Source organism: Mytilinidion resinicola, assembly GCF_010093595.1.
Source record: "Mytilinidion resinicola strain CBS 304.34 unplaced genomic scaffold BDZ99scaffold_3, whole genome shotgun sequence".
NCBI lineage: Eukaryota > Fungi > Ascomycota > Dothideomycetes > Mytilinidiales > Mytilinidiaceae > Mytilinidion > Mytilinidion resinicola.
The window spans coordinates 2,159,824-2,185,358 of record NW_022985439.1 but is presented as its reverse complement, the minus strand read 5'-3'; the positions used below and the strand labels follow the sequence as shown (position 1 = coordinate 2,185,358).

Below are 25,535 nucleotides of genomic sequence, written 5' to 3'. Positions count from 1 at the left end.
GGGCGTGGCATAGCGCAATGGTTACCTTTGGGTTCATATGATCGTCTATCCATAGAGGCGGATGTTGGACGGAAAAGCACGGTCCGCCAAAGATTAGGGGCGCCAGAAAATAAAGAGCATAACTGCTCCAACAGTTAAGAAGGCGTGAAATACACAGCCACTTTATTCGATTCGGTTGCACAGTGGGTCTAAAACTTGGTGACGAGGCGTCTACGCCGATGAAGTGCGGCTGAGAAGGTTAGTGGATTAGATGGTTGATTGGTGTTACAATCTGGTTTCGTTTTGAACAAGTGGTGACCTCTATGTTCGTGGCACAATAGTGCCAACTGGTGGCGGGTAGATCTCGAGCTGGCTCGTCCATCATTACGAAGATGATATTGGGATACTGAAGTTGGGTAGGTCGTGATGATGCGCAGCACCGCTCGGCAACTGCTGACGCGAGACGACTAGTTTGTTGAGACAGGCTCGTTACTTGATGCAGTGCTCGGCTCGAAGTAAGAAAGATTAGGCGAGGTAAGCATGTGCTTGCGTCTCTAAGATAATATTGAGGTAAGTAGTGGAGTTCATGCTTTGATATAGACGCTCATTCGGCGCCTTTTGATTCTTCGAGGGCCAATCTTTTGTTCCAAATGACCTGCTGTGCGCACTTGATGATCCTACGGGTACGCCGAGGATGTGAATAATGCTGGATCCGTCTCAAGTTGCGCCTTATAAATAGCGGAGATCAATGGATGTTCTACATAGAAGAAGCCTGTTTTATGCATATGTCCGGGAGCTACGGGACGACTAGTAAGAACGAGGCAAACGATAGAGCATTGGGTCCGTTGTGAGGACGGAGGCATTTGTCGTTAGCAAAGAAAGTGGTATTTGTGTTATCATGATCTTGGATTGACACCTGAAATATATCCAATCACTAGGGAAGATGGCGAAGGGGGTACTGACAAAGCTGTGACATATATATCTTCGATATCATGTAAGCGGCAGATAATTGTCTCTATCAGCATTGAAGCTTGAAGGTCTGACGATAAATTGTAGTACTACCACTTACACATACCACTTTCCCAACTGCCCCACTCAGCTCGCCTCACGCCTCGTTCTCCGCTTTGTCCTACCCCGTTTGTGGTCTACCGGCATCGCCGAAACCGACATAAGAGGCATTCGTACGCCGTACCGGCACCTGATCAGGATCATGGCCCCTTGTCCGATCCGTCTCCGTGGCAGACATATGAAAGGCGACGCGCACATGACTGACAGTCGTCACAAATCCATCCCCTCCTCTTCTCACCCCCTCACCGCCCTGGAACTTCGAGTCTCGCAGTTCACCCTCTTTACGTATTAGCGGTGCCGACGGCACTCTGACTGATTGAACCAAGACCGACAGCCCGTGCCGCGTCTGCTAGGACGCATATCCAATCATCTACACCCATCTGGTCTGCTGATGCCCGTTGTCGACCGTTTTCCTCTTTCGTGGATACCTTCGAACTGCACATCCTGTATTGCGATTTTGCTGTTGAGACCCTGCTCTTTCGTCTTCATCTTTTGCGTTGTACCTTTTGTCACGGCCGCGCAGATTCAAAGTCTTCTCACCTTCCTAAAGAGAGACACAACCGGCCACGTTCTCATTGCGGACAGGTCTCCGAATGAGATAGTTGACCTTGATATATCGATTTCTGTCGTCCAAACTCGCCTTGTTTTACCCCCTTGGCTTGTTCTGAAATCGAAATCTTCGAGATGCTCTCCTTCATGTCATCGGGGTCGAAATCCCCAGCTGTCTATATCCTCGCAGCATGTCTGCTCGCATTCGCCGTTGCCAGTCGCATCCGTCTCTATCTAGTTCGAAAAGCGTTCAAGAAGGAGCACGGCTGCCAACCTATCCAGGCCAAATGGCCCATCAAGGACCCCATCTTCGCATCAGACGTCATGCGGAGCACCTTGAAGCGGGGTCGAGAAGGTACGATCCTCGAAGGAGCGGCCGACCGTTTCCGTCGCATGGGTTGTTACACCTACAAGTACGCCAACTTCACCACTCCCGTCATAGCGACCGCGGAGCCGGAAAATATCAAGACAATCCTCGCTCTTCGCTTCAAGGACTACAGCCTCGGGATGCGCAAGGTCGCATTCACTCCCTTACTAGGCCAGGGCATATTCAATTCGGACGGCGAAAGCTGGGCGCACTCACGGCACATAATCCGCCCCTCTTTCGTGCGGGACCAGGTGGCAGATCTGAACACATTCGAGAGACATATCGCCTACTTGTTCAAAGCCATTCCTCATGATGGAAGTACTGTCGATCTCCAGGAGCTCTTCTTTCGTTTTACCATCGACTCGGCTACGGAATTCCTATTCGGTCAAAGCACCAACAGTCTCCGGGTCTACAAGCCAGGAGGTGGACCACAGGAAGACGCGGCATTTGCAGAGGCGTTCGCGGTTGCACAGAGCGACGTAATTGTACGAGGTCGGATGGGGAATCTCGCCATGCTGACGCGCGACAAGAAGGCACAACAGGCGATAAAGATCTGCCACGAATACGTTGATCAATTCGTGGATGATGCTGTGCGCCATAACAAGATGACCGACATTGAGAAAAAGGCGGCTGGTAGCGGGGAGAAGTACATTTTCTTACACGAGCTCGCAAAGTCGATGAAAGACAAAAAGAGCATGCGGTATGAGGCGCTAAACGTGCTGCTTGCTGGTCGGGATACCACGGCAGGCCTGCTGAGTAACATGTTTTTCGAGCTAGCAAAGCAACCGGCAATTTGGGCGAAGCTGCGCGAGGAAGTAGCACAGTTCGAGGGTACACCTCCCACATACGAGCAGCTGAAGAGCTTGAAATATTTGAAGTGGTGTATGAATGAATGTAAGTGCCCCCCAAGATCGCACTTCTCACATCACTTCATTTCTACCCATCTCCTACCCCTTTCTTTACTTCACCTCACTTTTTCCTTTCTAAAATTATTAATCACCCACCACTAACACTCCCGTCAGCACTTCGCATCCACCCCGTCGTACCCGGAAACTCCCGCCTTGCCGAACGCGACACCATCCTTCCCCTGGGTGGTGGGCCTAACGGCACTTCTCCTCTTTTCGTACCCAAAGGCACCCTGGTAACCTACTCGCCCTGGACGATGCACCGGCGGCCCGAGTTCTTCGGTGCAGACGTCGAGGTCTTCCACCCCGAGCGGTGGGAAACACTGCGCCCAGGATGGGAATACCTCCCCTTCAACGGAGGTCCACGCATTTGTCTGGGCCAGCAGTACGCACTTGCGGAAGCAGGATACGTGACGGTGCGGCTGGCGATGCAGTTTGAGAAGCTAGAGAGCCGGCAGCCGGGTCCGTGGAAAGAAGCGTTGCAGCTGACGCTGAGTTGCGGGGGTGGGACGAAGGTGGGAATGTATGCTAAGTCCCAGTTGATGGCTCAGAAAGAGAAAAGAGCGGGTTTCGATTAAGCAGCCATGACGGCAAAAATTCTAAGAGAAAGGGAGCTTTGAAAGATATGGGCTGAAAGTTGTAAAAAAGTACTGATTGGGTGGATTTATGGGCTCTGTTCTGGCGCAGTTGGAGGTAAATACGGAGGAACCATTGTACGCAATTAATGTAGTATCGCGTCTACGACTAGAAAGCCCACCCTACAAATACGACTCGCGCGATAACTAACAGTATCGACTCAGCCATAATTCACTTTCAAACAGCTTCTACCTCCGACGCGATCGTCGCAGTATAAATCACGGCTTCCCTTCCTCTGACAGCCAAGGGAATGGCATGTGACTCGAAGGTCCGTCACGTGCTCTGCTTACCTTACCTGTTTATCTTCGGTATAAAGCGTCTCTTTATTTCGTCCTCGAGTTGCTTTTTCTGTATGGGGAGACGAGTCAGCTCAGTCTTCAAAACTTCAGTGCACAGTATCGATGGTTGGAGTTTGTTGGATTATGACAATCACCTAGTTACAGCAATCACTGTTGGTAGCAAACAGGGCTTTCATGTACATAATGTTCGCGTCCTACCAATGTTCAGATGCTACGGCCTGCAAACCAACAGAGTTGGGCGTATCTGGTGAGGTGTCCGAAATGGTGAACCTCGTTTTTTAATCCTGTCTGAGCGTTTGTGAGATCGTTTGAAAACGGCACGGACTAGTCCCGTCAGACCCAATGATGAATTCTACCATTTCCCTTTCAAGATATCTCTCGTCGTTACAAGATGGTAGCAAGACAAAAGCAGCTGCAAGCTGTCTTCATTCTCATCAAATCGTGTTACTGAATCGCATCATGGAGACATCCAGTTTTTCCCTCCAAAATCCAGCACCATGATCCGGGGGGCAGTACAAAATTGATCTTCCACCAAAGCAGCATAAGATATATTCATTGTTGTTTTGCATACACCAACCCCGAGGCCATCACATTTCGCATCCTGGTGTGTTGATGTACTCCCATCCTGCTCCATGCTGCTCAATCGAGGCGCGAAAGGAGTTCTTATACCCTCTCAGGGGTTGTGTCACGGGACTCCCACATGAGACGCGCTATTCTACTGGGCCTTGCTCGTTCGAGGCCTTTGTGGAGCTCGTCAGGTGGTCTCACGTGATACCGATCTTGAAAGTGTATAAAATCTTTCGCTCGCTCTTTTGGTTCTGCTTTTCTTTTTTCATGGAGATTCTTGCAAGGAGACGGGGACGAAGTAAAAGGATAGGTCGATACAACGCATGGAGTGGGATCTGCGTCAAAAGTTGCGGTCATCCCTTCCCATGTCGGAGGGTTGGCTTGGGTCGGCTTCAACTCTGTTGGATTATGACAATCACCTACAGCAATCACTGCCGGTAGCAAACAGGGCGCTTTTATGTACATAATCTCGCGTCCTACCAATGTTCAGATGCTACGGCCTGCAAACCAACAGACCCCCCCTTGCCAGACCATATATGGAGGCTGTGATGGCTTTGGGTGGATCAACCGAGGCAACAGAGAGCTTCATGGGCATGAGTTATCAATCACATGGCGATCATCGGATCCCAATGGGTGCGTGTGGCTTTCGTGAGTGGGAAGCTAGCGATATAGGTCATCATCTCCGCCCCCTTGTTGCTACTATCTTGAGCAGTGACACTGGTAAAATGGTCCGAGGTTAGTGATAACGACCATCCATGAGTGAACTTGCTGTTCCACATCTCCGCAGACAATAATTGCAGTCCTTAGTCACAAGCCCTGCTGGGCTGACCACCATTGGAGTCAGAGAGTGCCGTTTTGACTCCACAACTGTACTGCTTCCACAACCTCCACAACGGCCATACGGCTTCTGTGTGGTAGTTTGAGGACGTCATTCTTTAGAGTCTGGGTGTAAGTCAAATGGATACCGTGATGTATGAGGATCGCTGATAGGTGAGAATTGCTCTATCTGTATTTCAATCATACTGAGGAAAGCAGTATGCCTTCAACTAGCCTTATATATATCATACCATCTCCCTCTCATCGACATATCATCAATTTTAGAGAGAACAGCCTTCGTACTCTCAGTCGATGCTCTCCTCGAGCAACCCCACTCAATCTCCACCCAAGAGACCTAAAATCACAGCCCGCTATTGCTCGCAGCAACGCTTCCCTCGCTCTCAGCCTTCCTATTCCCTCGTGACTTGACGCGGTGAGTCAAAGCCTCCACATCCGGCGGCAGCAAACCCTTCGACTTCTTCAACCTGATCTCCACCACCGGCGACATGTACTCCTTCAGATTCTTGCTAAACAACGCAAAGATGATGGATACCGCCCCAAAAGTGATGCATATCTCATACACATACGCGAACGCATGCACATAGCACGATTTCAGCACCTGCCCAGCCTTCAGCAAGCCTAGCGGATTCGCCCCTGCAAACGCTGGACTGGTGACGTCCCCCGCCAGGAAAGACTCGACCGCGACTTGGAGGTTGAGGAGGGGGACACCGGCCTCGGCCAGGGCGGGCACTAGGCGGGATTTTACTTGGTCTGTGAGCTTGTTCTTGAGCATGACCGGGGCGATGATCTGGTTATGTAAGTGAGGATTGTGGAAATGTGGGATGGGATAGAGGTGGCCTACCGAGGTCATGGCACCGCCGTATGTGTGGAGAGATTGGGCTATCCCGGTGGCGACTCCAAGGTATTCGTGCCTGACGACGACTTGGATCATGCCGATTGCTGTGACGGATATGGCGGTGTAGAAGGCGCCGGAGAGAGCAACGAGGGCGGTGGATGATGCTTGCGAGGTGGTTGCTTAGAAAGTTATGTTAGTGAACGAAATTAGAAGTATATGATTGCTGAGATCTCTACATAGGATTTGAAGGCGACTCTTGGGCGTTTAGAGAGTAGAAAGTCTTTTCATCAAGGGCGAGACTGGAGAGAGACACTTACAAAGCGTAGCCTGCGCACCTCCCACGATCGTGAACCCAATTATGAAGAACGTCAGCCACCATCGCGCATATCCCTTTTGTACCAAATATCCAACAAGGGGCGCGAAGACTGGACCTGCCAGACCATGCGCCATGCCATAAAGGCCCTGTGGGATAGACTTTTGTGTGTACAGAATCTGGACCTCTTCTGACCATAGAATCGTAGTAGCGTCTCCTATACCACTCAAGAAGAGTGCGAAAAGAATTGTGTCGAATGTTCGCCATTCCTTCACAAGCGGTTTGGGCAAGAAGGCCCACGGGGAAGGGCAGTGGATGGCCTCCCAAATGGCGAAGACGAAGATGAGAGCTACTCCGAGGAAGGTCGGTGTCAGTACTCCAGCGGATATCCTGGGAGGGATTTGTGTCAGCAAGTACTATACTCTGATGGGTAAACATCCCAAAACTTACCATGGATATGCCGAGCCTCCAAAGAGAAGACCAATAGCAATGAGTGTCAACATAACGACATACAAGACAGGCCCATACCAGTCGAACTTCTTAAATCGCGTGCCGATAGACTCAAGCTGCAGCTGAGTCTTCCGTTTCTCAGGATTGTAGAAGATGAAAACGCCAATGAAGCCGGCGATGTTGTGAGCAAAAGCCATCCAGTAGATATCCCTCCATGTCGTATGCAGGACGAAGGCGTGAGCAATGAGAGGCGAGAACGCAGACGCTGCAATCAACGAGCCCTGGAAAAGCCCGTTTGCCAGTGGTCGACTTCGCTTTGGAACCATTTCTGCGATGCATGTAAGCGAGAGCGAGTGCGCAGCCGACGATAGGCCTATCAGGACGCCAGCTCCGATCAGGGCGCCCATGGAGTGGCAGGTGGCTGATACAACGCAGCCGACGAATCCGATCAGGTTTCCTACGAGGAGGAAGATTTTGCGCTCGAAGATGTCGCTGAGCCGGCCGACGACGGGAGTCAAGACTGATCCTGCTAGGTTGATCGATACCAGTAGCCAGGCATAGTTGTTTGGAGAGGGGCCTAAAGATGTTTTAACGAAGCCAGAGGTATGTTAAGGCGCATGAGTATGTACCAATATCTGCGGTGATGTACGCGAAATCCGTCCGGGCCATGCCAACGACGAAAACATCTGCCATGTACCCGATCTGGATGGACTGTAGCATTGCTTTAGCGTCTAGGTCTGGCGAACCCTTTGAATGCGTGCAAGGCTTACAAGAAATGCGAGGAATAGCTTGAAAGTAAACTTGAATGGCTTTTCGGGTATTTCGTCATCCCCTTCGAATTTGTTCTCATTATGTGGATCTTCAAGGTGTTGAGGAGGGCTGTGCTGATGCTCCAGTTCTTTGGAGGTCCTTGAATCCATTACAGACATCTCAACAATGGGTAGAATTTAATGCAGAAGAGAAGTTAGAAGGGAAACAGCGCAATGGAAGTTCAGCGGTCAGTTCGTGGCTTCAGCGTAATGGACGCAGTTGCGAAGGCAGAACTAGTCATCTTATATTATCGGCCAGCTTTACTCCACTTTTCTTGCACGGTGTGAAGGAATAATCTGTTGCTTTTTGTGACGATCCAGGGAAGAGTCGGGTCGTTTGGCCAAGGGTAAGATGCACCGTCCTCACAAGCTTCAGAGTGAAGCTTGTAATCTATTCTTGTGGAGAACCCTGCCTTCCTTGCATCCAGAAAGCCATACACGACCCTGCATATTCCAAGAAGTCCTTGCATTGGTAGAATCTGGGAAGGTAACTATCGAACTTAATCCTAGTTGGGACATTCTGAGCGAGGTTTCGAACTTCAACAAGGCGGCAATCTGGGGGCATTTTGCGGGGTAATTTCGTGTCTGCATAACTTTTCTACGGATGATAGATTCCCGTAGCAGATCTCCAATGTATATCTGACCGTATTCGATTTGCTGGGCCGTTTCGTGTCAGAGAACCTCATGTCAGTATGCCGGAGAGCAAGGGTACCTGGTAAAAAAGGCCGCTAGGCCCAACTCGCTTGAGAACCGACACGGAGAAAGTAGGAAATGGCATAGGTCGAAAATCGACTTGTGTTAGATATAAGGTTGATGCCGTAGCTTGCCGAAGCGGTCCACGTATCCCGGGAGCATTAACCGAGCCAGTGTTGCAGAACATATCGGGTCTAGTAAACGCCCATATGGCAACGTGATTTAGAAAGGGATGATATCTTGAAAATCAGACGAGGGAAATGGAATTATTTCTATGTGCAAGTACACCGTGATCTTATTGAAGTGATTAGCGCACGTCCCTCATGCTGCAGTTGCCATCTTTTCTTGCCGTTCCCTAACACACCTGTTTTACCTTAGTCTTTGTAAAATATCATTATTGCATATAATTCTAGAAGACTAGCTTCTGCGGAAAATTTGAGTGTCGCAATTCTTTGACTGCCTCAACAGTATTCTGTAGTTATTTTTAGACACAACCTTGAAAGAGAGAAGAGCGAGGGAGAATCAAAAGGCCGGATTCAGACGCCAAAAAGCCGGACTTAGAACTCAAGAAGGCCGATATCTATTGCCGCCTCGATCGTGGCGACCGACCCCAGAGGGAACGCCGGCTGACACTACTGCTAACAAATGCAGGCCTTCAGCAATGGACTGCGGATTAAAGGGAGCTGTAAATCTCGCGAGATTGCCGCAGAATCTTTGTTTGCCCATGTATGAGATGACTCTGCATGGTGGAGATTATCAGCTCTACTACTAGGTTACCCCCAAATCACATGGAGAAAGGAGAAAGCGGGAAGGTTCGTAACGCAGAGTTTTCACATATGCTGATTTGTCTGGAAAGAGATTAAGTGAATCCGGAGGCCCGAGGGACTAGAAGACGTGGATAAAGAGGGAGAAAATACAGCAGAGAGCGAGGGAGGAACAGGCGAAGTGAGAGGAGAAGTGTGTGGACGAGCCAGCAACAGAGGGTGTTTGAGACCGAGGTTGATGGGTGGAAGAACTCCATACGGGTGAACGGATCGTTGCAGTGGGGCGTCGAAGCTATTAACACAGGTCGTGGAGAGTGTTATGATCTATCAAATCGGGCTCCAAGCCCGACGCCTCTTTCGGGAGAAACTGGCGTTGCAAAAAAGCTCATTGGAAGACGTCCCGCGCGGGATGAATTGCCGATACCCATGTCTTCGAGGATATATTGAAACCCTACTAAAATAGAACACGAAAGTCAAGGATCTTGAGGATGTGGCTGATAAAGACATAGTAAACTTGATCGCGTATTATGGAAATTACCGAAGAGACGTGAAATTGAAGTAACCGAAACATTTTCAATATTGATTTGGAGACGCACGGAAACTCAAGGTAATGAAAGCTCCTCTCTCCCCATACACTATGATTGACCCTCCCACTATGACCTAAATACTGTTAGTGTCAGGGAGTAGCGGTGAGGGCTACGGCAGGCGCACAGCACCTCTTGTATATAGCCTCACCTTCCTCTAGACCTCTCTCTCTCATACATCATCATCATCATCATCATCATCATCCAATACATCACGGACACGGCAGATAGCTCCTTGTTCCGTGACAATTAGACTACCCCGAAAAGACAATAGCGCAATGCTTGCATAGGGCCCCCACAAATCCAGATGCCCAGAGTCCTCTCCAACGATACGCAGACCTCGACCGAATGTGCCAAATGCAACTAGAGCTAGTGCGAAAAAGCATATAAAACCCTCAACCATTTGAGATATCACGTTTTGGCCTAGCTGCACGGTGGAATCCGAACTCCGGAAGGTATATAGATCTTACTTCTTTCCAATTACGGGTATAAAGCTATCATGCTATAGTACCATCCTTTTGTACAGTCGCTTACCGTAAGAGCAATGTCATTGAAGCCGTAACTGAAGCCATCCAGTAGTCCACTAGGGTCTCCAAATACCTCAAAAAGGCAGCATAGTTAGATGAAGTTAATCGACGAATACAGGAAGAAAGTACGCCAAATAATTCAAATACATACCGCGTCAATTATGCTGTACCTCCATGTCACTCACCGCATGAAACATCGACGTGGAGCCCCGACCAGTAGCAGCGATTCAGGCTAACGGAGGAAAGAATCGTTGTTTGGGGCACTTGTGATGTTGCATGAAGATTTGGTGGTTGAAAGTGGGTGTCTCGATGGTCCTTGCGTAGGATGTAGTCCTGGACGTTTTCTCAATGGCAACTGTGAAGATCCTGAGTACCGTCGGAACCAAAGCTATTTTCTTGACTGACTTCTAGTACGTTGTAGCCGTCGCCGTGGCCGAAGCCTGGGAAAAATCTCTCAAAGCCGTCGTTATTGTCGGCTAAGGTATCCAAATAGTCAAGCCGAACGTAGTCCAAACTCAGGTATGTGGGTGGCTTAAAGATAAAACTCCTCCAAGACCCTTCATTCTTAAAGAAAGACAGTCCTGCAAGGTACAGACCTCGCAAGTTCGGAGCTAGTAGATTCAAAAATTCGGAGAGTATTTCTTCTAACGTACAGACTGTTCCCAGCGCCAAATCTCTGAGTTGAGGCCAGGGAAGATTTCGGAGATTACCCGCGCCATCATAAAGAAGATGTTTCAGGATGTTGAATTCTGGGTTAGTATTTATAGGCCTTTGAAATGGCGAGCAGGTAAAGTTGTCTTCTCCGATATCAAGGGCAAGAACTTTTAGTACTTTAGCACGCAAGATAAGGTTCGCCAATTCGATGACCGGATTACTGAGGGCTTCTTCTGCACGGTATGTCATCCGAACGTGAAGAGTAGTCAGAACTTCAAAAACCGGATACATCTTAGCAATCTTGTTTTGGGCATGGGGAGATTGGTCGAAGTTGGGCCATTCAATTTGTCAGTCGTGCTTGTTCAAATGCGTCTGACACAGAAAGGAGTTCCCACGAACGTTGAAGTGCAGAGACCTGAAGGTTTCAGGAAGACCCGCGCTCACCAGACAGGAGAGTAGCCAAGAGAGCTGCGGGACGCCTTCCAGCCATCGTAGATGATAGTCCCACGGATAATACTCCTCGATAAGGTCACGATCTCTCTCATCCCTCCATTCTGATGGCGTGATCATAACTTTCTTTTCAAAGGTAGACCAAAATGGGTGTGTGATGTCTTCTACAACACATGCAGATTGCAAGTTCGTGAGCTTCTCGACTGCAGATGGAAATCCGTATAACCAGTCTAGCATCGGGTTATTGGAGTTAAGGCGGTTATCGCAACATTCACATTAATTGGTCTACCGCATTCTGATACCCTATGTGCAGTTGGTAAGGAGACGTGAAGTTATGAATTTTGAGTTTCGCTCGGCTTACAGCCGCCCTTGTGGGACCGTCACTGCCTGCCCTGTTGGCTATGCAAGCAAGCAAAATCAGTACTGGTGAGAAATTCGAAAATATATGAATGTAGGACCCTTGTATCTAGCTGATGACAGCTTAGTGAGGAAGGGAAGCGAAGGCAACTCGTCGTGAGATACTAGCTACAGAATGAACTCACCCCATACCGAGAGTAGTAAGGCGTGTTGTACGAGTGACTAAACGAGCTAGCTCGGAGGGGAAAGTAACGTAATCCACAAGGTAGCGGCCGCCACTAGGTAGTGGCCGCGCTAACTTTTTGGTGCGATTTGGACGTGTTGGCAACCTAGTAACCTCAACGGCTGCTCAAGATCAAGTATAATTTCAAGCGTGTATATCCTATAAAGCCCTATCTAATAGCTGGAAAAAGCTTAGAGCAACGTGTAGGTGTGATTCTACGTCTATTGTAGAAATCACCTAATGATAAGGCCAAACTCTACTAGTTACGACGAAATGGAACCATCGAGCGACCTAAAAAGTCGACTAATAACGTTGAAATAGCCCCGGAAAGTTACAGCTTAGAAACTCTTACGGCTGTCAGCTGTTGAGATTATTGGGGTGTCAAAACGTCCAAATCGCACCAGCGCGGCGACTACCTAACTAGTGGCGGCCGCTACCTTGCGGATTACGTTAACTAACGTATTTCACGGGTAAGTGGGCCACCCGGGTAAGTGGGCCACCCCATCAAATTCTCCGGAAACGCGACGCGTGATACAACTACAACCTCAATGCCTCCACCACAACAACAAGATAACCTCTTCAAAGAGGGCAGAATTGACCTAGCTATCAATGCATACAAGCAAGGCCAAATTACAAGCTTCCGAGCCGCCGCTAGCACCTACGACGTGCCCCGGAGTACAGCCCAGCGACGCATTAAGGGCACCGCGTCAAAACGCGATTCTATCGGACCAAATCGCCGTCTCACGCCTGCACAAGAAGAGACGCTTAAGGAATGGATTCTATCAAGAGATCAACGCGGTATGCCGCCACGAATTGAGGTTGTACGGCAGATGGCTGCGTTGTTAGCTGCACAGTATGGACCCGCCAAACCCATCGGCAAGAATTGGGTGACAACCTTTGTCAAGCGCCACAACGATATACAATCCAAATTCAGTCGCAAGTACGATTATCAACGGGCTAAATGCGAAGATCCTGTTCTTATTCAAGGCTGGTATAAGCGTGTACATGATATAAAGATGCAATACGGAATTCTGGATAATGATACCTGGAACTTTGATGAGACTGGCTGCCAAATGGGTGTTATCGCAACAGCTGCTAAAGTTGTTACTGGAACAGATCGCGCTGGCCGTCCAAGAACAATACAACCAGGCAATCGAGAATGGGTCACAATTATCGAGTGCATCAATGCGTTGGGGGGTGATATTCCACCGCTTGTCATCTTCGATGCCGTGATGCACCAAGCTGCTTGGTACGAGGACGATATTATTCCACACGATTGGTCGATTGGCGTTAGTGATAATGGATGGACAACCAACGAAATCGGCCTTGTTTGGTTGAAGCTATTCCATGCGTATACAAAGGATCGCACCGTTGGCACGCATCGGCTGCTTGTGTTGGACGGCCATGGCAGCCATGTTAGCCCCGAATTCGACCAATTTTGTATGGATCACAACATCATCACGCTATGCATGCCGGCGCATTTATCGCACCTGCTGCAGCCGCTTGATGTAGGCTGTTTCTCGGCGCTCAAGCAATCATATGGACGCCTTATCGAACAGATTATGAGCCGAGGGGTCAATCACATCGACAAACGCGAATTCTTGCCCATCTATAGGCAAGCTAGGAAGGAAGCTCTCCATCAAAGCAACATACGGGCGGGATTTGCAGCTACTGGCCTTGTTCCATTCAGCCCTGATCGTGTACTATCACAGCTGCATGTTGAATATCAAACGCCATCACCCCAACGCCGTCCACAATCAAAAGCATCATCTTGGGCCGCCGAGACACCTCATAATATTGAGGAGCTTCAAAAGCAAAAGGCCTTAATACAACGGTTAATTAGGCAGCGCACGCGCAGCCCACCAAGCCCAACAGATGATGCAATTCGACAGCTTGCGAAAGGATGTGAAATGGCGATGTCAAGGACTGTGCTGCTTGAACGCGAAGTTGAACAGCTACGCATGGAGAATCAGCGCCAAAAAAAGAAGAGGGCAAAGAAACGCACGTTTGTAGCTAAGGGGGGTATTTTATTAGGGGCAGAAGGGTCTTCTCTTGCACAAGCTGCACAGAATATTACCGTGGAGGGGGCTCCAGAGGCAGCGAGCGAGCGGCCGCAGCGTGCAAAACCTAAGTGCAGCATGTGCGCATCAACAGATCATAATGCACGTACGTGCGCTAAGAGGCAGGTAACTGGCTAGCAGACAGCTACATCAAATACAAGCGTTTGTTGTTGAGAAATTCATGATATTCGGCGTTGTGGTTTGGTGGGGTGGCCCACATACCCGGGTGGCCCACTTACCCGTGAAATACGTTAATCCTCCATACGCTTTAGTCAGCCGGAACAATTTCTGGGCCGACAACGCTGGTCCTAGCCCCGTAACTAGTCCTTTTCGGGTAGAGATCGCGAGATTCTTGGCACTCATCAGGGGAGCCCTCACGTCACTGCAAGCCACACATCGTCGTTCAGAAACTCCAACAAAGTGACGCTCTTCTCTCAATCTCACTCACATTCGCGATCACTAGTTAGAATTCGGCTCGCGAGGATCCGCTTGTATCGCCATGGCAATACGCGAGTGATGACTGTCGGACTGGCCGGGCTCTGTATCTCAAGGATTCGTTTCATTCGCCATCGGTAAATCACGAGCACACCACTATACTATGGGGTTTACAGGAAAGCCAAGCAGGGGCTGTGGAGTGTGCCGCAGACGTCGTATTAAGGTAAACCTGATTGAATTAGTTGTGGACTGGTCCAATGATTGACTACTGACGAGGGCTAGTGCGATGAGGCCTCGCCTGGCTGCTCTTATTGCCTGAAAAGGCAAATCGTATGCCCCGGATATCGGTCCCAGTTTGACGTTGCCTGGCGAAACCAAAACGTAGTAGCGGAGCATGCAGTTCTCCGCAGGAAGAAAGCCATCGACAAGGCTGATCGTGACGGTGCAGCTAAAACCCAAGTAGAGCGCCATGCCTCCCTTAGAATCCCGAAGTCTTTACCCCAAGACTATGAGCAATATGCCATCAACTTCTTTCTCTCTTCATACATTCTGCTGCCGAAGGACCCCGGTGTACGTCGAGGCATGTTAGACTGTTTGTATCCAGTCTGGACTCGGATTGATTCTACGTCACCACTGAAGCCAGCTCTTACCGCAGTGGCTTCATGTATGCTGGAGGGATGGTCCAGACTTAGGCCAGACATCTCGGTATCGCTTTCACGATCACACTATGTGAAAGGTGTAGCAGCACTAAGGGAAGCCCTGGAAGAGAACAAAGACATTGGGGACGACGTACTTTTGGCATCACTCATGTTGGACATGTACGAAGAGGTAGTATCATTCATGACCGGGACGCGTTCTTTCAGTCCTCATGTTCGTGGGACCACCTCATTGATTGCACAACGACGGAGGCGGCCAGTCACCAACAAGACATCTCAAAGAGTTCTGCTTGGCGCACGAAGCCAAATCGTGACGAGAGTATTGGCTAATGCCCAACCTGCTCCGTTTGATCCATCGGAGTGGAGGGAAATAACGCCTAATATTCTAGAAACACCGGTACTCATACTGGACGACCTTAATATTGACGTAGCAAATATCCACGCTGCCGCTTCGTGTCTCAACTCAGAGACTACGCAGAGGGACCTTGCGTGGGAAATACTACAAAGGACAATCGAGCTCGACCAACGACTACTAGCCTGGACAAGCTCCACAGCTCCAATTTATTGGATGCCCGTCCGAGTCGCCGGTCCAGAATGCATCCCACAGGGAGTGCGCGACGCCGGTCTGTATCACGATTATTGCCACGTTCACCAAAGCATTTTCATCGCCGCCACGCTCAACGTATACTACACCTCGCGCATCAAACTTCAGTTGGCAATTCTCAACTGTCTTAAACATTTGGATTTTGCCGATTCCGATGCCACACGACTGACCACTTTGGAGATCATTCAAGATTTAGCCGACAACGTGTGTGCCAGCGTGCCGTTTCACCTGGGGGATAGAAGAGAGCCTACTCGCATCGACGATAAGGATGTTCAATACCCTCATACTGGAGGGGACCCGGTTTCCGATCATCATTATGCAGCGGCGGCTGCGTATGGCGGTTATCTGCTCACAAGACCGCTAGTGGAGGTTCTCACCGCTCGCTGTCCCTTGAGGACTGGGCAACGAGAATGGATTGGAGGCCAAATGCAGAGGCTCAAGCAGATTTATGCCATTCGACCAATATAAACCAATTGTGGGTTTTACTTCGAGTTTAACCAGTCTACGAGTAAACACAGGTTCCTGGTAAATACCCCTCTGAAAATGGACGTTTAGAACGCCGTTTTATGGGTGTGTGGGGGCCTTTTCCCACCGTGCCAAGAAAAAACTGTGGCGTTCTTCTAGAAATTTCCATGAACAGCCACGTGTCTGCTTTCGCTCTGTGTGCTGAGCTGTCGCTCAATCGTACAGTATCTAAGCCCATCTCCATCAATCGCAGAAAGCTAGCATGAGCGATCGCGCCAGTGAAGCCCTTGCTTACACGACTCCATTCTGCTGCTCGTGAGTCAGGTCTGTGCGCCTCAATTTTACCTTCTACTCCATGCTTTCCGCGAAATCAGGCACTCAGCAGGAATCGCTCAAGTTGTTCCCAGCAAGATATTTGCTCGCTTGATGAGATACTACTAGTAGTAGTGAACTGGTCAATTCTAACATGGGCTATCAATATAACAATTTTCCCGACGACCGCCATATCCGGTTATTGCAAATTCTTCCATAGAAAGCAACCGACAAGTATGAGAGGATTGATGTCAAGCTTGAGTACTATCCGCTAGACGATCTTCCCGATTTTGAAGCATTGTCATACACATGGGGCCCAGCAACGACCAACAGCTATCACAGTCCTGAAGGTGCAGAAAACATCAGTCAACCAGAAATCTATATTAGAGGTCATCGCTTGCATGTAACACAAAGCCTGCACGATGCTTTATCGCAGCTCCGAGACGAAGTCGTGGGATATTTATGGGTTGATGCGGTGTGTATCAACCAAAACAGCGACGCTGAATGTTCGTCGCAAGTTCTGTTAATGGGCGACATCTACTTCTCTGCCCTGAGAGTCATCGTCTGGCTGGGGAAAGATGTAGAAAATCTGGATTCACTACTTTGGATGAAGAACACAATATACACTATCTTAGGGCAACAAGATGACGACAACATATCCTTCAATATTTCTGCAGACCCGGTGGAAGTTCAGCGAGTATTCGACTGTCCATACGAAACATATATGAGTCATTTGAAGTGTACAGAGCGGTTCTTTAAACGACACCGGTGGTTCGATCGGGCCTGGATTATGCAAGAGTTTATACTGGGTCGGGAAATCCTGTTCCGAGTCGGTGGCAATTCGCTGGACTCTTCTGACATTTCTCGGGTTCTGCACGCCTCGTCTCGAACCTTTGTATCCTCTAGGATGGACTCGATATCACCTAGTCGGCTTCCGCTCCGTATTTCAAGAGGGCGAAGCCATGGACTCGGAAATTTTCAGGGTCTGGACCGATCGAATCTTTGAAGCAGAGACAGACACACAGAGGTGGTTGAGCTGTCTAATGTGCTTGGCGGATCACTCTAAAGAGGCTAGTTTGTCTGTCCCGCATGATAGGATTTACTCTATCCTTGGCTTGGCAGAGATGATACGTCCGCTGGAGGTGAATGAGCGTCTTGTTATGGACTACTCTAGGCCCGCTGAACAAGTATTTGCCGACTTTGTCTCGCAGCTCCTACAAAATCTTCCTACGTTAGGGATTCTCTCATTTGTTGACGATGCGGAGTCTGTGGCAGTAGACGGCTCCCCATCCTGGAGTTGGGGGTATAATGTCAGGGTATTTAACAGAGGACGTCCCTCGATGATTACGTGGCAAAATTGTATGGAAGATCTGCGTAGATTCCGTGCTTTCCCTCAAGATCCTGGCGCAAAGGGGAGGGCAGACGGCGTTTGTCGCATAGCGGGATCTGTTCTCTCTGTTTTCGGAAAATGTGTCTCTGAAATACGCGATGTTGGCAAACAAATACGTCGGGCCGAGGATGAAATTGAGACCGAGATCAGTGGCGAGATGATAGAGTCATGGCTCGACCTCTGTTGTTCTCTGGACGAGGCATACCCCCTCACAGGTCAGAGTAGGCTGGAGGTCCTTGCTCGAACGTTGGTCCTGGACATGCCCATTGGAACAGAAAAGCTAGGTTAGCAGAGCAAATGGGAGGCAGTGGAGACATAGAGCAGGGTCTTAGCTCGTTGATTCTCCAAACGACCTCTATGCGACTCCGCAAGATGAACTCTTTAAGCTGGCGAGCAACATTATCTACTAATCTTATGCCATGCGCATTATCATTATCCTCTTGGAGCATGCATCTGCCATAATATTGCGGCTGATTTAGGTCTTAATCATGCTCCTCCAGACGCGTAATATACCTAGGAAGAATCTTCTTAGTGTAGTAGGCTTATGTCATTAAATTCCCCTTTAGTTTGGTATTAACGCCGTGTGGCCTCTATGCCTCCCATTCCTGAACTCTCTATATATATTCCTCCTCAGTCTCTCGTATAGGGCGACGGCGTGGCTTACGTGGAGGTTTCTTAATATTAAGGTGGTCGTTTTTATCGTTGTAGAATATAAGAGGCCTAACGTAATGCCATGATATATCGGCGGCCACATGGAGGCGGACTCCTAGATCCTTTTCTCCATGAAAATGCTGTAAATTAGCAGGAGAATAGCGGGATCCTTCCTTCCTGTAGATGTAGCCAGAACTCTATTGATGCGGATCGATGTGCGCTTCATCTGTAAAGTGTACAAACTTCTAAAAGTTGTTAACTGTGTCATCCTTGTGCTGCCAGCCGTAGCCCTCTCGGAGGAGCATGTTCCTGTGAGAGATATCTCTAACAGTTGCCATCTTAAATCCGTTTGAAATGCGCTTCTTTGTTATACTTCTGCAGCGTACGAACAGTGGCCTGAATGCCATAGTACTGCATCTGGGCATCAAATGGTGCCTTTCGCATTGGATTGTTGTCGCTTTGTATAGCAGCAAGCTGCGCATCTGTAATCACACGATGGCTCTCGCCATTGCGATGCTTTCCAGGCCGGTAGTCAGCATCCTTGCCCTTCTCTCTGCGCAGCCGGAGCATGTTCTTGCACGTTGTGTAGTGGCCGGTGAAGTTGATCCGTTTTATGACATCTTTGATGCCTTCCCCTGGGTTTCTGAGGTCATAGGCGTTGTAGAATTTTGTGCGGGTATGCGTGGAGAATTCATGGCGACTTGGCTTGCGATCAGGAGTGCTTGGAGCCATTGGTTTGATAGTAATTTGATAGTATTGTGATGATTTTGGCATATTTACTGGCCTTGCGAGTTGCCAAGCGTTTGTGGCCTGATGGCCTGAGGGACACTCGTAAGCTTCACCCACTGTGACGTTAAAGAATAGCTTAAAGATATTAAGGAGGCTATTCCTATTAAGACCTAGAGGCACACAAGGCTCTCCAGGATCCTCCTAATATTGTATATGCAGGGGCTTAAAATCCGGCACGGGCTTGGGCTTAGGGGGCGGCTGTTTGGACTTTTTGGCCTTAGGATCTTTCCGCACAAGATCACAATCATTGCTGAATGTTTGAGGCATCGTGGAGCATTAATTTGGTCGAGAAATGTTGAAATTTGGGCTTGTTTCGATGATTCTACAGTCTGTTTACATGCCCGTGCGTACTAACGTGTGATGGGATAGTCAACTTCTCGTCTTTGACGACTACATCCGCCCCACGACAGTCATCCCCGCGCTCCTCATTCTCCGAGTTTGTAGGCAGCTACATGACGAAGCCGCTTCGATATTTTACGCTGCCAACTCTTTCTACTGTCGCCTCGATCACCAACTTATTATCCAAGAGGTTTTCAAGCTTCCAACATTATGGACGCATTGGCCACATGGCGTAGCCTGTGGCAGCTAGTGGAACATTGGCCATGCTCGGACTGTCTCACCAGCGTAAGGGGGTGCTAGGCACCCCCCTTCTCCGCCTATATATACCCGTCCTCCTACATAGCAATATACAAGAGTTCTCACCACTTTTCACCAGCTGCCAGCCTGGCCGGCACCGAGATACCACATCTATCTCACTAGGGTCGTTATTGATGCTCGTTTGTCTTTTCCCCGCAGCGACCAAGAAGAACGATTGATAACGCTGGAAGAAGAGATGAGAAAAAGCTTCTCAAAGTTGCACGCCGAACTATCTATGCTCTGGTCCGCGAAGGACAGGCCTTGGGAAGGAAAGCTTATTTGCTGCCGACAGTGGAATAGTAGCATAACTCGGCCTTTTTCGTCGCTCAATTGTATGCTAGCATTCTCCGAAACCGATGAAGATGTTACGAAAGTTCTAGTCCGTGGATATCGACATCTTAGTTAATTCAATACCCAGCAAATTGCTCATCGCCAACCCCAACAATCATAGTTTCTTGGGTCTGGATGGCTCTTTGCTCGAAGGACGAATAGCAATTGCGCACAAACAACTACCTCCACGGATTCATACAAAGAAGCGTTCTTCTCCGTCCATAGATCTTCATCGCAGCCTCTTCATTTACTTTTTGGTCGCTATCTAGTTATATCCAAATATTGGTCTTCACCGATACTACTCTGCCTAGTACCCTAACACCTCAATCACCATAAGAATATGAAGAAACATCATGATTTTAAGTGCTTTGTTTTGGTTGGCAGTACCGGGTTTCCTCATGGCTCCATAAAATGCACGATAGATGTCTAATGACGGTCTTACGGACTGAGAAAAAAGATACGATTTCAATTCTGCATTTACCACTCAACGCTCCTTTACAGCATCTCTTGTGCACCATAGATTGATGAGTAGAAGCAAAGTTTGCTCCGGAAACTCGTTACCACATTCACCAGAAACATGTCTTATTCTCAGCAAGCTTTTGGCACTCAAAGGATTCCAATGTTCACCTCGTGCCAACTCATCTATGAAAAACTACTGAAAAAACACCTTGGGGATCTGCGTTGGAAAATAACACAACCGCATATAACAACCTCGTAAGCCAACACGTCCATCAAACATACACAAATACGCCTCCATAATGCCAGCATCCATAACCCCATCACCACCACCGCCTCCCTGCAACCCACGCCTTCCCCTTCCAAGTCCAGAAAGAAGTTGGAGCAAGCTCGCAGGAAAGTACACGAAGCTCAAGGCAGAAAGAGGATTCGTCCCCGGCTGCTTGCTCCTTTACCCAATCCACAGGATCAAGGATCACGGCAACACAATATTCGAGATCTAATTTTTTGGAGATGCCCAGCGTTATAAAATACTAGGAGAAGGACTAAAATCTATGACTGTCCAAGACTTAGATGGAGAGATTCGGACGCGCTTCTTTGCCCAGAAGATTCTCTCAACAACACCGGAGAGCACGGCTAGCGATAATAGTGACAACATGGAAAGCTGGGGAGAGAACTTGGTGCAGGTGGCGAAGCGTTTGGATCGTTTGGGGGCACCGCAGATGGAGAATATTAGGTTCGCTGCTGCGGTGGTTGGGTTGGCGACGTTTCTTATGACTGGGTGGCCTGGAGCAGGTGTCTGACGTTGTCTTCATGCCTCGAGAAAGAGAGAGGAGAGATTCGACGAATCGCCTGGATTCCACCTCAATTCAAAACCATCTTCAATCATATCCTACAGACCGGGTTATGTCTCAAGCCACCGGCTTCCTTCCCCAAGCATACCTCATAACGTACTCCGCGCCCCTCTCTTCCATCTCTTTAATCAATCTCGGAGCCAGCATTTCCAACTCCGCCGCATCCAGCGACTTGAGGCCTCCAGGAATCATCTTTGTATGTTTCAACTTACCCTGCAAGCCCACAGACATAGAGCTGTACCCCTTCTCCCTTAACTCCGCATCCGGCTGCCTGCACCCATACGGAATCGGCACAACCCTCGTCTCAACCTCCTCGAACCCTTCCTCCTCAAGCCACTGAGCCAGCTCATGCGCATACGTCATCGGCACGCCTATGAAGCCGAATAGCTCCCCCATCAGCAAGAGGAATTGCTGCATTGCTGGCCCGTCATTGGGACCAATCGCTTGCTCGGCTTCCACGAGCTGGATCCAGCCGCCCGGCTTCACGAGGCGGAGCGTCTGGGTCAGATTAGCGCGCGTGTTGCGGCCTGCGCCCGCGAGCATGAGGCGTTGGTGGACGAGGTCGAAGGAGCCGAGAAGTTCTTGCGGCCACGGCTCAAGGAAGTTTTGGATCTGGAAGCGCATGCCCTCGCTGGGATGGGCTGGGAAATGGGCGTCGAAGAGGTCGATCCCGAGGATGCTGTCCGTCTGACGAGCGCTCGAGGGAATGAAGTTGTTGGACAAGTCGACCAGGAATGTGCCATCGTAGGTACCGATATCAAGGATGTGGAGATGAGGTTTGGTAAGGTCGATTGGGGCGAGGATTAGTTTGTTGCCGTTTGCAGCTTTGAACATGTCGTGTTCGTCTCGGAGACGCTGGCCTTCCGCGTCGGACTCTGGGCGGTATTCGGGCGCTTTGAATTCTTGTTCTGATGACATTTTGGTTTGGTTGTGGGTGGGTTTAGAATTGTAGATGCACTGTGTGGGTACGTGTAGTAGCACTTATAAGCCACTTTGAGATTAACAGGACGTACTTTGCGGAGACATACCGGAAACTTTCTTGTGGAGATCCCTAGTCTAATTCGGGGCTGCTTTGCGTGATTCGTCGGCGCATCCCAGGAATATTTGATCTGATCCTAGAGCTTCTCCGCGATATCTCGGTGACCTCCGGAGGCGAATCTAGTAGTCCAATTCCGCACTCTCCCACCTTATGACCTCCTGGCCTGCGATGATATATCTGTCGAGCTTAGTGGATTGACTTAATCACCTCCTATTACCTTCCTAACTTGCAGAGACCTGGGAAAAGTTATTTTTGGTTTCAGTCTACCTCTTATCACCGCGCATTCTCTCGCACGGGATGAGATAGCGTCCATAGGCACTAGTCTAAGTCCAAGTTTGCCACCCTCCCTTTCCATGTCCAACTGTAGGCCCGCGAGAGCATCCCCGCCAGCAGCTGGTACTGGAGCCTGTGGACTCCCGGGTGAGGTGATAAGTCATCGATCCTGCGAGTCGTTTGGGAAAATCCATGCCGGACCTATCTCCTTATACCATCTCATCGCCACTTCAGAACCCTGCTGCTGTTCTTGTCATCCGACCTATAGGTGAGCTTCCAGTTGTCACCGCCAAGGCTCCACTAGCCAAGGTCCCCTGGTTCAGCACCGGCACTAAGACTATGGCAAAGGCGTTACGACGGAATGTTGAGCACACCGTGGAAAGAGTCAAGATGGGAGAGGATCTATTGTCCAATGAATGATTATGGTTGCAAACTCGACCTCATCAGTCGCTTTATAAGTGTTTAAGGTGCGAGGCATCTCCTCCCCCAGAGAGAAGACCTCAGTAGGCAGCAACATCATCATAGCCTCATGTCCAAGCCACCTTCAGGCCCAGCTCCGTCTCGCCACCAGCACGGCTGTTGAGGCTTCCATGTCTTCCTTCGAGGCTCTCTCCCGGTAGAGGTGGTTTCTATCCTGTGGCGTAGGCCAGTGGAAGCCCAGCTACAAACAGGAGGTCTTGGATCGAGACAGTCCTTTGCCTCAAACGGTGTCTGCCTCGACTCAAAGACACTGCCCCTAAGGAACTGGCCACTAAGAGGGGAGAGGTCTCATCTAACGGACCGACCTGACCGTTTCCTAAGTAGGACCCCTGATCCACACGGGCGGTTGTGTCGTTGCCAGGCACTTGCCTTTGCTCTTGGACATCTACTTTGTACCTGCCCAACTAATGCATGAGCAACTCATATCTTCAGCATTGGTGGTTGGTTCCCGGGTCCCGAGACATGCCTCAGGATCAGGCATCCTTTATCCCTCGTAGTATTCCTCTGGCCGTGGCAGCTGAGTCAAGCAAGAACCGGGGGTGTTATAAGATTGCTAATAGATTTAGCTCCAGTAAGGACTTCGGGCTAAGTCTAATAAGATAGAGAGTCGCATAATAATGAGAATGGCTTCAGCTTCCTCAGTAAGGACATCTGGCTGAGCCAACAAGACCGGGAGTCGCATGAAGCTAATGATAGATTTGTGCCTCTATGGGCACTTCTGACGCGTCCTCGTTCATGCGTCCTCGAAGGAAGATTCATGCACACTGCCCTGAATCAGTTAGGGAAGCGGTCCGGACCCGGGAGAGTGTAAGTCAGGCTCTATCCGAGGCTCGCGTAACGTTGGTGATGGATTCTGCCTCGACGGCGCGTCTTAGCCACTGTAGGAAGGTGCGTCATTTATGCTGCGGGTTCCCGAAGAGGGAAGGGTTGGCGGTTGGGATTATGGGAGGCGCAAAACGGACCAAGTAGGAGCCTGGGTATGTGGCAGCGACACATAAATCACACGGACCCATATTTTAGGACCTTGGGTGGCGATGAGGTGGTGATGTAACCCCCAAGGGAGAAACCCGTCGGTTCGATACACTCACTGGCGGAGGGAATGGATCCCTTTAGTGGGTGTATGGTGTGAATTTTCTAGGGGGAATAGGCTCGCATTATTACTCTTCTATCAGGAATCCGTTTAGCCTTCGTAGGAACAGCACGGCACGCCTTCAATTTTTTGGCAATGATACAGTTTCTGGGCCCCAGACGACGTTGGAACCTATCAGCCACTCATGGCGCTACCCTTGCACGGATGATAAAGTGGCGCAGATCAGCCTTGGGCTGTTTTCCATCAAGGGTAAGTTTACTCGAGAATTGGGGCCCTGATACTAGAACCTGGCAGGCCTAAGGGCCCGGAAATGGGCCTTCTGAGGCAGGGTGAATACAGGGCCCAAAACTGGGTTCCAACGAGCTGCTCAGTCGCGGCTCAGGATGCGCTCACTCAGCACAGCCACAGCTCAGGCTGGAGCATGAGCAGCTCAGGTTCCTGAACGGGAAAGGAAATTGCTTGGGTGCACATTGGGATATCGTACTACCTGTTTCACCACCCGAATCTTGACTGTCCTGCCTCACGTGGCCCTACACCGCTTTTACTCAGGCCGGCTCAAACCCTGCTCAGCTTTGGCTCAGGTCTTCTCACCGCGCCGTAGCAGAGATAAAAGAAATTACCATCTTTTAACGAGAGGGCCAAAATAGGTTCCACGCGGGATGACCCGCAAAATCTATACTACCATCAGGGCTTCTACCTAGTATAGTAGACTGCAAGACTCGTCTGCCAGGTAGAAAGCGTTGGGGCCGCTGGGAGCAGTTAAAGAGGACGAAGTAGAGGAACGAATAGCTTTTGCGTTGAAACGCTTAGGCGTCCTTTTGGCAGGGCTAATAGGATATGAAGCTAAACACGTTAAAATCGCTGGAGGTGCGAATGTGGGAATAGTCAGGATTGTCTGGCTGAATGGAGCGAGTGAGGAATCCGCGAGGGAAGGCATGATGCCGCTTTAGACTAATACGCTGATGCTGCCTCACTGTCCGTGAGCGCAACACCGCTCAATTTCTCCACTGCTGAATTCCCATTCCGGCCAGCCAATTTTCTCAATTTATCCGTATAACAAACATAGAGCTTATTTCAAAATACGATTGTTTCTGGCAGCGCTCAATAGGTTTTAGAATATCTTATAGCAGCAATGAGGTAACTCCTATA

General features: G+C 49.5%; 9 protein-coding genes across 9 annotated transcripts; 5 read left to right on the top strand and 4 right to left on the bottom strand.

Moving 5' to 3' along the window:
- The first annotated feature begins 1,611 nt into the window (after nt 1-1,611).
- On the top strand, nt 1,612-3,600 carry BDZ99DRAFT_193452 (cytochrome P450). Its single transcript, XM_033713174.1, has 2 exons — nt 1,612-2,857; nt 2,986-3,600. The coding sequence occupies exons 1-2, from the start codon at nt 1,732-1,734 to the stop codon at nt 3,444-3,446; spliced, it is 1,587 nt and encodes a 528-aa protein (XP_033582246.1). The 5' UTR covers nt 1,612-1,731; the 3' UTR covers nt 3,447-3,600.
- On the top strand, nt 3,589-4,157 carry BDZ99DRAFT_193458 (uncharacterized protein). Its single transcript, XM_033713175.1, has one exon. The coding sequence runs from the start codon at nt 3,755-3,757 to the stop codon at nt 4,052-4,054; it is 300 nt and encodes a 99-aa protein (XP_033582245.1). The 5' UTR covers nt 3,589-3,754; the 3' UTR covers nt 4,055-4,157.
- A 1,390-nt stretch (nt 4,158-5,547) lies between these two features.
- Nucleotides 5,548-7,525, bottom strand: BDZ99DRAFT_435533 (trichothecene efflux pump; the record flags this gene model as incomplete). Its single annotated transcript, XM_033717486.1, has 5 exons — nt 5,548-5,994; nt 6,049-6,221; nt 6,360-6,745; nt 6,806-7,382; nt 7,435-7,525. The coding sequence occupies 5 exons, from the start codon at nt 7,523-7,525 to the stop codon at nt 5,548-5,550; spliced, it is 1,674 nt and encodes a 557-aa protein (XP_033582244.1).
- Nucleotides 7,526-10,169: 2,644 nt separating this feature from the next.
- Nucleotides 10,170-11,764, bottom strand: BDZ99DRAFT_193433 (uncharacterized protein). The gene is made up of 3 exons (XM_033713173.1): nt 11,648-11,764; nt 11,236-11,589; nt 10,170-11,172 (listed from the first exon to the last, which is right to left on the bottom strand). The coding sequence occupies exons 2-3, from the start codon at nt 11,521-11,523 to the stop codon at nt 10,528-10,530; spliced, it is 933 nt and encodes a 310-aa protein (XP_033582243.1). The 5' UTR covers nt 11,524-11,589; nt 11,648-11,764; the 3' UTR covers nt 10,170-10,527.
- A 2,760-nt stretch (nt 11,765-14,524) lies between these two features.
- On the top strand, nt 14,525-16,089 carry BDZ99DRAFT_472580 (uncharacterized protein; the record flags this gene model as incomplete). Its single annotated transcript, XM_033721786.1, has 2 exons — nt 14,525-14,584; nt 14,644-16,089. 2 exons carry the CDS (start codon nt 14,525-14,527, stop codon nt 16,087-16,089), a joined length of 1,506 nt encoding a protein of 501 aa, XP_033582242.1.
- Nucleotides 16,090-16,687: 598 nt separating this feature from the next.
- Nucleotides 16,688-16,972, top strand: BDZ99DRAFT_350594 (heterokaryon incompatibility; the record flags this gene model as incomplete). The annotated part of the gene is made up of 2 exons (XM_033714507.1): nt 16,688-16,739; nt 16,773-16,972. Coding segments are annotated over 2 exons (252 nt in total), but the record flags the coding sequence as incomplete, so codon positions are not given.
- A 1,800-nt stretch (nt 16,973-18,772) lies between these two features.
- BDZ99DRAFT_549889 (uncharacterized protein) lies at nt 18,773-19,495 on the bottom strand (the record flags this gene model as incomplete). Its single annotated transcript, XM_033726968.1, has 2 exons — nt 18,773-19,369; nt 19,463-19,495. The coding sequence occupies 2 exons, from the start codon at nt 19,493-19,495 to the stop codon at nt 18,779-18,781; spliced, it is 624 nt and encodes a 207-aa protein (XP_033582240.1). The 3' UTR covers nt 18,773-18,778.
- A 1,563-nt stretch (nt 19,496-21,058) lies between these two features.
- On the top strand, nt 21,059-21,507 carry BDZ99DRAFT_193408 (uncharacterized protein). The gene has a single exon (XM_033713172.1). The coding sequence runs from the start codon at nt 21,205-21,207 to the stop codon at nt 21,451-21,453; it is 249 nt and encodes an 82-aa protein (XP_033582239.1). The 5' UTR covers nt 21,059-21,204; the 3' UTR covers nt 21,454-21,507.
- A 54-nt stretch (nt 21,508-21,561) lies between these two features.
- BDZ99DRAFT_378677 (S-adenosyl-L-methionine-dependent methyltransferase) lies at nt 21,562-22,338 on the bottom strand (the record flags this gene model as incomplete). The annotated part of the gene is made up of 1 exon (XM_033715118.1): nt 21,562-22,338. One exon carries the CDS (start codon nt 22,336-22,338, stop codon nt 21,562-21,564), a length of 777 nt encoding a protein of 258 aa, XP_033582238.1.
- Nucleotides 22,339-25,535: the final 3,197 nt, after the last annotated feature.

Excerpts from the sequence above, each read along its gene's own strand:
- BDZ99DRAFT_193408 (XM_033713172.1), top strand. The coding sequence starts at position 21,205 with ATGACTGTCCAAGACTTAGATGGAGAGATTCGGACGCGCTTCTTTGCC.
- BDZ99DRAFT_193452 (XM_033713174.1), top strand. The coding sequence starts at position 1,732 with ATGCTCTCCTTCATGTCATCGGGGTCGAAATCCCCAGCTGTCTATATC. Across the intron at positions 2,858-2,985 it reads GAAGTGGTGTATGAATGAAT|CACTTCGCATCCACCCCGTC; the intron begins GTAAGTGCCCCC and ends CACTCCCGTCAG.
- BDZ99DRAFT_193458 (XM_033713175.1), top strand. The coding sequence starts at position 3,755 with ATGGCATGTGACTCGAAGGTCCGTCACGTGCTCTGCTTACCTTACCTG.
- BDZ99DRAFT_193433 (XM_033713173.1), bottom strand. The coding sequence starts at position 11,523 with ATGCTAGACTGGTTATACGGATTTCCATCTGCAGTCGAGAAGCTCACG. Across the intron at positions 11,173-11,235 it reads TCAGGTCTCTGCACTTCAAC|CCCAACTTCGACCAATCTCC; the intron begins GTTCGTGGGAAC and ends CAAATTGAATGG.